We start from the raw sequence: 13,591 nt of genomic DNA, 5'->3' as shown, positions 1-13,591 counted from the left end.
ACACTCCCATCACTGCCCGTACACATCTGTTCATTCGTACCACAAAATGCATACATGTAACACACATGTGCACAACTATATTGTAGCTCCAGAGCTACAAAAAGTTAAGATAGGGATCTTGTATTCCACAATTCACAATTATTCTAAATATATGATGCCCAAAGTACTTAAGCCAGGTGTTCTTTCTTGAAGCCGTTAGCATCCACAGGGGACTGTTGAACCTGTGATTTCAAAGACTATCCCTGAAGCATCCATTTCCTCTGTTCGAAAAGTAATTTTTTTTAATGTACTGTATGTTGTGGAGGAACACAAAATATTTGTCTAATATGTATATAGTTAGATATTAAATTGTAAAAAGGTGAATTCTACTTTTAATTTAAGCAGAGAAAGAACTTTTCCCCGTTAGTTTCTGTAATGTTCAGTATTTGGTCTATATTTTTTGTATCTCTAAAAATATATCTGACGCTCTTAAATATCTGGCTTACGTACTTTGGGCATCATATATTTAGAATAATTGTGAATTGTGGAATACAAGATCCCTGTCTTAACTTTTTGTAGCTCTGGAGCTACAATATAGTTGTACACACATGTGTGTTACACGTATCTAGATCAGTATAGTCAGCTAATGTCTAAATGCCTATAAGTGCAAATAAGGATTGTACAAAGGGCATTATTATTGTTATTTAGCTCTAGAATAAAGGTCTTCTACTTTGAAGTGGGATTCTCTCTTTGAGATTAGGGTCTTTGGTATTTTGTTGCTGTTGTTACAGTTTATTGATTCGTCAGAGACAGCCACCGAAGGTTCTTTAGCATTTTATGAAGACTTTCTTTCTTGCTTGTTTGCTTGCTTTCTCTCTCTCTCTCTCTCTCTCTCTCTCTCTCTCTCTTTCTTTCTTTCTTTCAAGTTTATTTACCCACTTAGAGCACAAGTGAGGAGGGAGAGAGAGAAGGACAGGCAGAATCCCAAGCAGACTCTGCACTATTAGTGCAGAGCTCAACATGGGGCTCAAACTCACAAACTATGAAATCATGACCTGAGCTGAGATCAAGAGATGCTTAACTGACTGAGCCACCCAGGCACCCTTGTGAAGGCTATTTCTGATAATCATCTTAAAGGCTTAAAAGCCTCATTGAAGCATTTTTACTTAAATTGTGTTTTCTGTCTGCACTTCTGTAGTTGACTTAAATTGTCAAGCAAAACCGAAAAGATTCCTAGTTGCTTTATTACATAGGCCATGATTTCTGACCTCAGTTATCACTGATGGAAGCTCACAAACCTCTGCCATCAAGGGGTTAAATTCTTCCATTAAATATGTTTATGAGGGGCCACAGCCATGCCTCCTATACTGTCTTGTTTTTTTTTTTTTTTTTTTACTTTCTAGTTCACTAATCAAATGTATGTTAGATTGATTATTGTAAAAGTATAAACCATAGAAAATTTGACAAGATAGATGTGTAAATTATCCTTCTGACAGAACTAATGATGCACTCCAAGCACCTTCTGTTTTCCAGCGCTTGGTGAGCAACTTCATTAAATATGCAATGGCTGTTGGGTGGCTTCTCAGCCGATGGTTCAGTTCCTTGTGGAATTGCATTATTACTAGAGGTGTAAAACCAGGCAGATAAGCTAGCTGTTGGGCATCCTGCTGAGGTTCTAATGTGCTCCATCTTGTTGGAGCAGTTGTTTGCAGTCTTTTCAGGACAATTACATCCATAACAACAGGACACATTCAGTGAAACTATATTACAGATAACAGTGGAGACTAGCATTGACTGCTCTTCACCCCTGTCTCTTGAGCTACCTCATTGTGGGTAGCTAGTAATAATGCCACTTCGGTCACTCAGAGAGTAGTTGCTTTTTTTTTTTTTTAATCCCTTGGAGCAAATCTGGAAATAACTGATTTGCAGCTTTTTTGAGTGCTTAAAATCATAGGCTATTTGAGGTGAAAGACTTCATAGACTCCAGTCCCTTTGAAGATGAGAAAACCAAGGCTAGAGCATTGTGGTGAGTTGTCCTTTTGAGAGGGAGGAGGACGACCAGGTAGAACATCTTGTAGGTGGTAGAGATTGCATGAGTAAGAATTTGTTCTGGTTGGCTTCCAGTTTGAGCGCTCTTTTAAACGTTACTTTCTTTTTGAATTTAAGATTTTTTTTCTTCTGTACATCATTCCCCCCCCCCCCAATATTAACACAGCAAACTCTTTTATTTCTAGAAGCCAAGCAGAAATATCTTGCTTTCTAAGGATTTCATGCTATAATTTTAATGACAATTTGATGGCTTCCTGGAGAACTGGACACAAAAGATGATTTGAGTTGAGCCTGAAATGGTATTTAACGTTCCAGATGGCAGGTGCTACAGTGTATCACTGCAGCCTGATAAATGGCAGTGCGTTTTAGAATGACAGGCAGAATACTTTAATGAAAGAAGGTTTCCCATTTCGGTTGTCCAATTAAATCACTGTTGATGACTTTGGATCATTAATGAACATTTGTGGAAAATGACCACTTGAATTCAATTATTACAATATGTTTGAAAAGTAGTAGCCACAAAGAATCCTATCTGTAAATTAAAAGATTTATCCATTTTGCCACAGATAAATTAGCACATTGCTTTGCATAATGCCAAAGCAGGTTAACATTTCACTTTTTTTTTTTTTTTTTTTTTTTTTTTACAGGTTAAGTACATATCCTTTCTTATGAAAGTTCTACTTAGAAAAGTTTGTTTTTTATTGGGTGCCTTTTAAAATATAATTTATGCTATGGACCATTATATTCTCAATAAAATATTAATTTATTCTCAATAAATTAGCAAGAGCTAGGAAAAACGAAGAAGAACATTATACAGTGTATAAAAGTATAAGATTAAGTTTAAGATGGATTAGGTGTTTGATTTATTTAGTGCCTAGGAAGAATCTCTAATTCTGGAAAAATAATAGGAAGAATTGTTTGGGAACATGCAAATTTATTTAAAAGTAATATGAAAGTAAAATGCAAATAAAAGTTTTATAACCAGATTTTTTTCTTAAACCCATTAAAGGTTCAGATTTTCTTAATTATTTTAAGCTTTAAAATATTTTGTGGATGTATATCCTGCCATTTTTGCTATAGTATACCCAACAAATTCATCTGGATATGTTTTTCTTTAGTTAACTTCATTTTCTCTGAAACTTTGGCATGTTTTGGTAGTTCAGACAGGGGGTGGGTTCTTTTGAAATGCATGTTTTTCTCATTTTGTTATTTGTAAAATGGGCTGCAATCTCAACCCAAGCTTCCTTCATCTCCATTTCATAGTTTCTAGAGAAAGGAGACACTGGAGCACAGGCTTCCCCTGGGAATACATTGGGCTTAATGAGCTTGATAGTCTGGTGGGCTCAATAAATCAAATAAAGCAAAACATTTCTCATTTTTGAATAAAAGCATTTATCACACAGTGTTTGTTCATTCATGGTCACAAGATTGATTGGTTCCCAGCATCATAGTGTATATTGAAGCATTTTTTATTTTGTTTTTCCAGTGGGCAAGTTACGGAAGCAGTGGCTAAAGGAAAGTATCTCTGATGTCGGCTTTGGGATGCTGAAGTCTGTCAAGGAATATGTGGACCCCAATAACATCTTTGGAAACAAAAACCTTTTATAAATCCATTACTGTTGTTACAAAAAAAAATGTCACTTTTTTTTTTTTAAGTCTTCAACTATGGTTATACCAGTAATCAAATATATCATGGATTGTATTTCAGCAAAATTTTTTTGTTGGTTTTAAATAAGTTGTTTTCTGTATTTGTTTTGTTTCTACACCTATGGATTGACAGATGGTATTCCTAAATCTCTCTCATTGTAGGTGCATCAGTTTACAGCCAACTGGTTGTCATTTCAAATTTTAGTCAGGTGGCACAGGGCTGCTAGTTGTTATTTCAGAGGAAGATGCTGCCAGCTGTTTCGTGTTGATGCTTCCCCTTGGGAACAAAGGGAGATTTTGGTGTCATCCACTGCTTATCTAGCCTCCCTTTTAAGGACGTTTCTGGAAAGCAGTTATCTGGGGAAGGATGCCACTGAGGAGTGATAACACATGTATGTTTTTTAAGAGTGCATTCTAGTGTGAGTAGGTCATTAAGAAGAATACTAATGAAAGAATATAGGCAACCTGTTATTTAGGATGCCTTCAGTTCGGTGAGATGCTTGGCCTACATTTTTCTTTGAAATTAGTATACGTTTATAAAACCTGAGATGAGCAAAAAGTTGTTGTTAGGGGACATGTTTCTATTCTCCATGTTTCTGTTTCTACTGGGGTATGAGTTGAATGTGTATCACCGAGATAACTTCTTGTTATATCCTAGTTCCTTCATAGTATGTTTTGTAAGAAAGCTGACGTATCACTCATTGTATGTGAACAGCAGGTTTATCATGAAACGAATGCCTTTATTCAGCTTAGAATCCTAATGTTTCTGATTTCATATTCTTGTTGCTGAGATGCAGAAGAAACTGCAACCGGAGCAGAAGAAGGAAGACTCCTTAAACTTAATGTCTCCAGTTTGAAGAATTGTTTGACTAATGAAACACACTTACCATTTAGCTGTTGAATTTGAAAACCTCAAGAGTTTCAATGACAATTTTTTTTTTAATTAACCCAAACAACCTGATAAATTGTCATATAAAAGTAAAGTTTCAATTTAGTTTTTAATAGTGGTTTAATGCCTTTTTTGAATTACTGGTTTAACCTAAATTTTGAAAATATGTAATGTATTAATACACAAACCATAATCAAAAGTTTGAAATATTATATTTCTTAAGTAATAGGGAGAACATTAATCACATTTCACAAACATTTTTACATTCAAGCCTGGATGTTACAAGAAGTGAAATGATTACTTTGAATCACTGTCTGTCAAGGTTCATGATTCACATTTCTGGATGGATTCTTTTCTTAATGCAATACCTAACTTTTGATAATTTTTTAAAATTAATATTTGATCAGATAATGTACGTCAAGATGCAGACGATCCTTTAAAAGGACACACTGTCTGTCTATGTAGCAACAGCTCCAAAGTATTTTGGGGCAGTTTGATACCTTTTATATCTGAAGTATACTTAACCAGAAAAGTAAAAATTTAAATTGACAAAATAGTATTTTTAAGACTTCAAAATGATAAGCAATTTTTAATAAAATTGGCCTCAAACTAATAAATTTAAAATCTGTAAGCAAATCAAAATTAAATACTAGTTTAACAACAAAAACTAAATATTTGTTAGAAGCTGCCTCTCTTCACTGGTGATTTATTTTTAGTTATAAAAATTCCAGCAAATCTTAGCATTAAAAGCCCTTGATATTTGAAATAGTTGGATGCTTGATGAGGAAATTACACTTGCCTCTAGAATTATAAAAAAAAAAATATCAGCTTTATAAAATGGATCTATTCATGAAGGTAATTTCTCTAACTGGTGATCAAAATGTAAAATTTAATACAGTACTAATATCTCACTGGAGTGTATACTTGTTTCTGAGTAATTTTTTTTAAATAAAATTTACAGATTCATAAGCAGATCCATTCCTTTGCAAGTGATTGTTATAACATTCTTTCCCAGGGAGTTCAGATTTCAACAACCTCAGAAATCTGTATTTGGTATTAGGAAACTATAAATGTCACAGCTGAAAGTTGTGTTCACTGTTCTACATGAACCTTACGGAAATTAGTGATTTATGTCTTTGTTTTTCTTCTTCCATGTATGCAGAACTCCCCAATCTTGATTTTATAGTGATGACTACATTCTGTTGTTGGAATCATTTCTACAGGGATCATTTTGAAACACACAAACACTCACCAGTGCTGTTTCCCTCTGATTTAGTAAACCAGAAAGCCTTTTCCCCACTTCTCACGTCTGCTTCTGAGAGGTACCTCGGCATGTACTTAGTTTCCATGGAGAACTGAGTTCTTGAATATGCACAGAAGCACTTAAACCTTGCCTCGTATTTCTGAAATATCTGAAAATGGCTTCATAAAAGTTAAAGCCTGGAGAACATTGTTTATGTGAGGCTTTTAAACTCATTTTGAATAAGTTTGTTTAAAATTTTAAAAGCTCATATCCTATCTGGTTTTTAGTACTGCATAAACGTTGACTTGTCTTTCTTAAATCAGTCATATTTCTAATAATTCGTTGATGTCACATTTGGGTTGAGGTTTTAGTGGGACTAGGAACTTGCTGCTAGTGAGAAGTGGCATTGAATACTAAAGACTCAGTATGAACAGGCTTTATTGACCCTTAGAGAAACTGTTGCCTTAATGTTTGGTGCACAAGTACAGGCATAAGTGAATTTTGTCTTATAATGAGTAACTTGAGCTTTTTTAGTTTCATAAGAATTGTAGAAGCCACATGTTTATTGTGCCCAGCATTTTACCACAGAGAAAGAGGATTGAATTCTTTCCTCTTCGGAGGAATTGGGCGTTTGCTTCCTAACTGCTTACAGATTACACTATTACTTAAGAGTTATTTATGAAGCTGGAAGCTTTCTAGTGCACATAGTTGTGTTGACGTATTTTGGAAAACAAAAGTGCAATAAAGGATGAGCTTCCATCAGTATGTGTACTGTGTCAGATACAGATGGTTGCAAGGAAACCTGTGTTTCAGAGTATTTCCTTAGTAACTGCTAAGTCCTAGCTTGCATTTTTGAAAATGCCTTTCTGCATGTTGGCTCCAGAGATATTTCTTCGTCATTTTCTTTCATAGCTACAACTTCTTAACCATAGCTAATCAAAGAAGTCCTGTAGTCTCAAGCTGAAGTGTGTAACCTCAGCTGTTAAAAATGGGACTGGGTTTGGTTGAACATCTATTATAAATGTAGAAACACAAATAGTTATTTATTATGGATTGATTCACAAACTGCATGTGCTTGGTACGTGAAGCAGCCAAAATGGAATGCTGTGGAAAGTGTTCTCTACATTTTAAGAAATACTGAGATGGGCATTAAGGACAGCTTTAATAGCTTTTCATTTACCACTTCATCTTTGGTAACTTTGATTTTAATTACGGCTTAGCTCATGGTGGGAGAAAAGCTGAAAACAAGTGCCAGTTTCAGATTGAAGAATACAGAATCACCTTTGGCTTTACAAGTTAGGGAAGCGAGGCTTTGCTCAAGGCTCCAAATGAGCCATATGTCAATATATTCATTGAATTCTTATTAATTTCAGTGTCCTGAATTAATGTATACATTGATGCTAAAATTCAGAAAATGTAAGTCTTTTTCTTAACTATTGAATAGGGTGTCTACTATGAAGGATGTAAGTTACTCGGCTTTCTGCTTCCTAAGCCACAGTGTTTGTCTTTAGCTTGGAATTTGTAAAAACTACTTGTAACGTCAACAGGTTATATTAACGTATATTATTAATAAAATGCACCCGGGTCTAAGAGATTTTGTTTTCTTCAAAGGGAGTGGGAAGCTCACTGTTCTGTTTGCATATGGGTTTTTCTTTCAATTTTCATTTTTCATCTTCATATTTCTGATTTGAAAACAACATTTTTATAATTTTATTGATGAAGCATAATCAAGTCCCTTTAGAGTATATTGTTAGCTAGGTTTTATCACTCTAATTATTTTTTAAATCAGTGTTCTATTTCTTGGAGGTGTTTAGTCTCCTGTGAACCTGAAGCATTCCAGTTTGAACCTAGAAAGCTCCTCAGAGAATGAGCACTGTGCTCTTCTGACCACAATAATTCCTTAACAAATGTCAATGAGGACCACTGACAGATGGAACACTCAAGCCAAAGAACCATCACAGAATGAAAGTAACTTTAGTTCAGTGAACATAAAAAGATTTCTTCTTTGGTTCCCAAAGGAGATTGTCTTACACGTTTTTTTCTCACAAGGAAGAAAATAATATCTTAAGCATCATTAAGAACATTTTTCAGAGACTGAACTTCCAAATCTAAGAGGGAAAGAGGAAAGAGAAGGGAAGAAAATGCTTTAGTGTGGATTTCTAAGCAGCATGCATACCTGTTTTTCAGGCATCTTATTGTTAGCAGTGTTTTTCATGAACATGAGCACCCTTGAAAACGTGTTGTTTAATCCTTAAAGTAACCTTGTTCACATATCCATGAAGGACATGAAATTCTTCTACTGGTATACGGTTTCTATAATTATTTTTTGGGCTACTTAAAGAATATCCCCAAAAGTCCACAGTGCCTTGTTGGGATTTTTTTTTTTTCCATGAAATAGCCATTATTTAAAATGGGTGGGAGAGGGTAAGTGTTTAAAGACTGAGATTGTTTAGTAGTTCAGGGCTGTTCCTCTTCAAGAATATGTCAGGAATTAAGTAGTTATATGTAGAAACACTGAAAATCCTTTCCACAGTGTGGGTTTGGATCACCTATTCTAGTATGTTTCACTAGTTATATGGTGGACCTGTACTCTCATATATCTGTTCAGTCAATGGGATTTATATGTACTTTCATTCTTAGATTTTCATTCCTACTGTCCCAACTTCGTAGCCCTAAGATGTGGCTTAGTGGATGTGGCATACTCACTCAGTCCCTGAGACACCCACTATATGCTTCTGGATGTTTGCTCACACAGCTCCTGTGGAGCAGAGCCTGTGGGGGGAGGGGGGGGTGTTCTATTCCTTACATTGCGTGTCAGTCCTTTTTTCTGTGATGGTGCCTTCAGAAAAATGAGTATCTCTGTTCCTGGACAATGATAAATCTTATGAGAAATATGTGTAGATTATATTTCTTAATTTTTGTCCTTTTTAGCTAAGCCTGTGGAATACTTTGGCTCTGATACAACTTGACTTGAATAATATCTTATCCTGAGTCTTCCTCCAAGGCAGTACATATTCCTGCCAGTACTGTAGTAATCTTTTGGGAACTACATGTGGGTAAGCTCTTGTATGTAAGCCATTATACTGCTGTAACTAATGCATACAAACAGTTCTTCTCTTTACATTTATGGTTTAAACATTGGTATGTAGTGGAAAGGGAAATTCCTGAGAGATCTCAACATAGTTTTGTCAGTTCAGACTGAGCCATGTTGTTTTCCACAAGGGCTCAACACATGGTCTATATACTGTGCTTTTGGTGTATGTTTGGATTCTCCTTTTATTGCTTTTCCTAGACTGTACTGTTCTATAAGCAAATGCCCATGTGATTTTTAAGACGTGCTGGGAAGAAATAAAACAATACCAAAACCACTCATTGTTACAGAAATTGTTGCTTATTTCATATTAATTCCATGTAACCTTTGTTGGCAGCATCATGCTATACTCACAGAGAATGGATAGACTATAACCTGTACCCATGAGTAGCCTCTCTGTTAGTGAAGGACATGTGCACAGATACTGGTTTTGTCCCTGCCTGTGGCTCCTACGCTAGAGGGCGGGTTGTAGTTTTCTGGGCTCTGAAATGACTGAACTTTGTGTTGAACCTAGTCTTCCTTGGTACATTGAAATAATCACTTGTGTCACTAAGATTTTGGCTCTTACAGTAATTAATTAAATTTTCTTCCTGGCTCATATAAACTTGGACTGAAAAACCCTTAGAAATCATCTTATCTTTTCCCAAACATAATTGACTATTTTCTCCTATCCCCCAGGCCACAGATAACTAGTCTTCCTGAACATTTGTTGTGACCAAATGGAAGTGTATTGCTTATCTGGGAAGCCTTTTCCAACTTGAAATCTTAAGAGGTTTTAAGGTGTTAAAGAGGTGTTAAGAGGTTTTTGTTTATTGGATTGAAATCTGTCTCTATCCATTGATGTAACTTTTGTCTTCTGTAGTCATAAGTTACTGTCCAGTTGCTCTAATGAAAGGCAGCTCTTCCAGTGTTTAAAGGCAGCTCATGTTCCCCCACATTTCCAACCTTTGCTCCTATGAGTTCTAGATCCTTCACCATCCCAATCGCTCTTTGTATGTGCCTCTTTGATGTCCTTAAAGTGAGGTATCTAGGCCTCAATGTGCCAGAGTAGAGCCAATGATTCCCTTTTTCTGTCACTAATAAACACATTTTTGATGGACACATTACACTATCACCTCACACTGAACTTGAATTTCACAAAGCTTGTCTTTTCTGCATATGCCATTTTGGCCACGCCTCCCTGGAAGCTGATTTTTCAAAGCCCCCTTAGCTACATCCTTACTAAAATTTGTATCTTACTGGATTTATTTCCAGATTTTCAAAACTTTAGAATCTTGACTCTTCTCCAGAATATTTTTTGTTCGATCCAGTTTTAGGTCCATGGGAGTGAGACATGTTATGTCTGGATTCCCTTGCCAGTAATGGCAGATAGCTATGGTACACAAGGACCTGCCCAACAACACATCCGTGAGAGAGCATTCAGGGCTCAGGCAGCTACTCTTCCACTTGACATGCTATTGTCTACCTTACTTACATGTTTACATTTTGTCCACAAATAAGCCCTTTTTTCTCAATGATGAATCAACTATTAAGATAACATTAAACATGCAGTTTCACTTAACACTGTCAGCTGCCAGAGTGAAATCCTTTGGTAAAGCTTGCTGGTCCAGCTTCTTACCCTGTCGGGAAAGCAAATGATGTCTTACTGCCAATCACATTTACTTTTGCCTATGTTTGGCCTCAGGGATATGTCTCTTTCTTTGCAATAGTACTCATAAACCCATTTTCTGATGTGACTCATTGATTGGGTCTAGTGTTGGCTGATGGACAAGCTCTTTAATTCATTCTTACACAATTCTGTCACATCTTTGGTATCTCATTGCGTCTATATTACACCTGGGAAGGTACTTCTTAAAAACAAATTTTGTCACAATAAAGCTGTAAAATAAGAGAAGATGGAGTTCTAAAGTCTAAGAACACAATGGAAAGAGTTCTAGAATTTTGGGTGTATTCCATTTTTCTCTTTTGGACCTGATTTCTTTTTTATAATGAAAGTCTCTAAGGTTCCTTCTAATTTGGTCTCAGTGATTCTGATTAAGTTTAGATATTTTTGCTGAATACTACCCTAAAATGACTATTGCATTAATAATCTTTTTAATTCATTCTTTATTAGCTAGACACCGTGCTGAGCATTTAACCCTAGACAGGAGGTCATGTCACAAAATGTGCTGTTTGACTAATACTATGGGTACAGCCCAATAAGTGAATACAAAAAAGCCCAGATGTCGCTTTAGTCCCAGTGATAGGTCAACAAAAGCTAAAGGCAGTTAGGGAATGGTAGATAGCTGTAAGTCACACCATTTCTAGGAAGCTACTCCGTGTGTCAGAGAATACCATCACGAAACCACAGTCTCCCACATGTTTCCAGATCATCCATAGCCATTAAGAAAAGGACGAGGGAACCTAAGACAAAAACTTACATTCAAAAATGCTGGTGTTCACCTGAAGTGAAAGATTTCACTTTCAGAAAGTTATTCCTTTAAAGCTTCCCCTCCAAGCCATTTACCTTTTCTTATCTCACATTTCCTAGTAAGCTGATTTATTTGGGCATCACCCCACACCCCCATAGCCCTACATACACAAACAAACAAATTGTTATAATCTTGGGCCACGCCTATCACTGGCAGTTCTACATGGATTCCATCTGAGGTGCTCTTCTGAGGTCTGAGAGGCCATACCTATATATTCCTATTTCACCCTGCAGGAAGGGAGTATCATCTAGGATTTCATTGCCCAATGACCCCACCCCTTCAGTCCCCACACTCCCAGTTCCCAGTTGTCTGCTTCTTATGAATGGATCAGAGATGGCCACTGTACACCTGACCTCACAGATGGAGTTAGGGTGAACGTTCGTGCCACAGCTGAGGCCAAATTCAAAGAAGGGCTGGCTGGAGGAATAGGAATCCTTTGACAGTCTTGTTACTGATCACAGGAGTCTCTGCTCGTTGTCCTGGGAAGATCAAATTGTTACTCATGTCTGAGAAAATGGAAATAACTACTTGTTTACAAACACATGCTTATATTCTGGACATGTGTGAAGATGGGGGTTTGACTAAGATCACGAGATACTAGATTTAATATTTGATCCCTTTGAAATACACCGTGCAGGGGTGCCTGGATGGCTCAGTTGGTTAAGCGTCCCACTTCAGCTCAGGTCATGATCCCGTGGTTCATGGGTTTGAGCCCTGCGCCAGGCTCTGTGCTGACAGCTCAGAGCCTGGAGCCTGCTTCAGATTCTGTGTCTCTTTCCGTCCCTCCCCCACTTGTGTGTGCTCTCTCGCTCTCTCTCTCTAAAAAATAAACATTAAATAAAAATAAAAGACGCCATGCAGATAGAATGAAAAAGGAGTAAAAGCTTTAGAAATACACAGAAATCTTTTTTTTTTTTTTTTTTTTTTTTTGTCAAGAACAGTGCCTTAGCACTGAACACATAATGTTCTAGGAGCATAGAAAAAAGTTTTTCATCAGAACTTTAGGGATGAAAGCCTTTGGTTAAATGGCAAAATATAGAGTCTGTTAGTATCATAGTATCAAAAAGCAGAGCTAAGTACTTCCGAAGGTGAGTTTAAAAGAAATATATCCTAAAAATAAAGGACAATAAGTTTCTGGAGAGTTAAGAATGTCCTCACCCTTCAGTCTCCTCAAGGACTCAGAAGGCTAGGCAGCTTCGTAGGTGTGGTTCAGGAGTCTTTGCTGTTGCTAGGCAACAGTCAGTCTGTCAATCTGAGGGGGTGCCTCTCCAGAGAGCATGGGTAAGGAAGGGGACAAATGCCTTGATTGACCTTTATTCCTGTACTCAGTGTTAGGAGCAGTCAGGATTTCCTGATTCATTGCTAACCAGGAAATCCCAGCTGCCCAGCGGCAAGGGGTTAAAAAACAGTTCTGAAAAGCTTTTTATGTTCTGGAGAGCAAAATTACACATACATGCAAACCACAAACACATAGCACCTGGGTAAATAAAATGTGGCTGAATAAAGGCCAGGCTATTTGCAAAAGGGAATCTGGAAAACATTTGCTTTTGGGTGGTTAACATTACTTACACTTTATGCATTTTTTTTAAGAAAAAAAAATAGAGGAAATGTGCAAAAAAAAAAAAAAAACAGAATTTTAACATGGCTGTTGAAAATGAGATTTCAGTTCATTACTTTCCAAATCCTAAGGAGTGATGGAGATTGAGAGGGGCATAGAGCTACTACTGCACAAAGAAGTAGCAACACTTTTAGTACAAAAGTTGTTGAACAAAGACCATTTCCCAGAGATAGAATTGTGCTATGGGATACACTGAAGAGGTCATTAAACACTGTCCTCCAAACATGGGATCAAACGTCAATAGTAAATAGCAGTAAATAGTAAATAGTGAATGGTATCAGTGTACATAATAAAGACTAAAAATGGTTAGAAATTCAAAACCATTGGACTTCATGATAAGTCAGATTTTCTGGTATGACAGAATTTGAGCACCCAGGAGTTCATGCTAGAGGATTTATGTTGAGCATAACTTGTCTGGGAACCTACATGCCTAAGTGATTTCTCCTTGAAGGAAAAAATCATCATCTCCTTATGGGAGGGGTTCACTATCAGTAGAAAGCTATTAGATTGAACCATAAGAAATTGCTAGTTTTGTAGGTCGGTAACTTTCAAGATCAGCAATTTCATATACTTCAACCTAAAACTTTTGTTTTTTTCTAAGCCA

The 13,591-nt window shown here is 36.5% G+C and overlaps 1 protein-coding gene across 1 annotated transcript in view; it reads left to right on the top strand.

Annotated features, from left to right (window-relative positions):
• Nucleotides 1-9,175, top strand: part of AGPS (alkylglycerone phosphate synthase) — a 143,602-nt gene extending 134,427 nt beyond the window's left edge. The window contains exon 20 of the mRNA XM_047873320.1: nucleotides 3,515-9,175. Coding sequence (XP_047729276.1) covers nucleotides 3,515-3,636 — 122 coding nt within the window. The 3' untranslated portion in view covers nucleotides 3,637-9,175. The remainder of the gene's footprint in view (nucleotides 1-3,514) is intronic.
• Nucleotides 9,176-13,591: the final 4,416 nt, after the last annotated feature.

Source organism: Prionailurus viverrinus, chromosome C1, assembly GCF_022837055.1.
Source record: "Prionailurus viverrinus isolate Anna chromosome C1, UM_Priviv_1.0, whole genome shotgun sequence".
NCBI classification, from domain to species: Eukaryota; Metazoa; Chordata; class Mammalia; order Carnivora; family Felidae; genus Prionailurus; species Prionailurus viverrinus.
The sequence above is the reverse complement of the archived record's forward strand: the minus strand, read 5'-3'. Positions and strand labels throughout refer to the sequence as shown.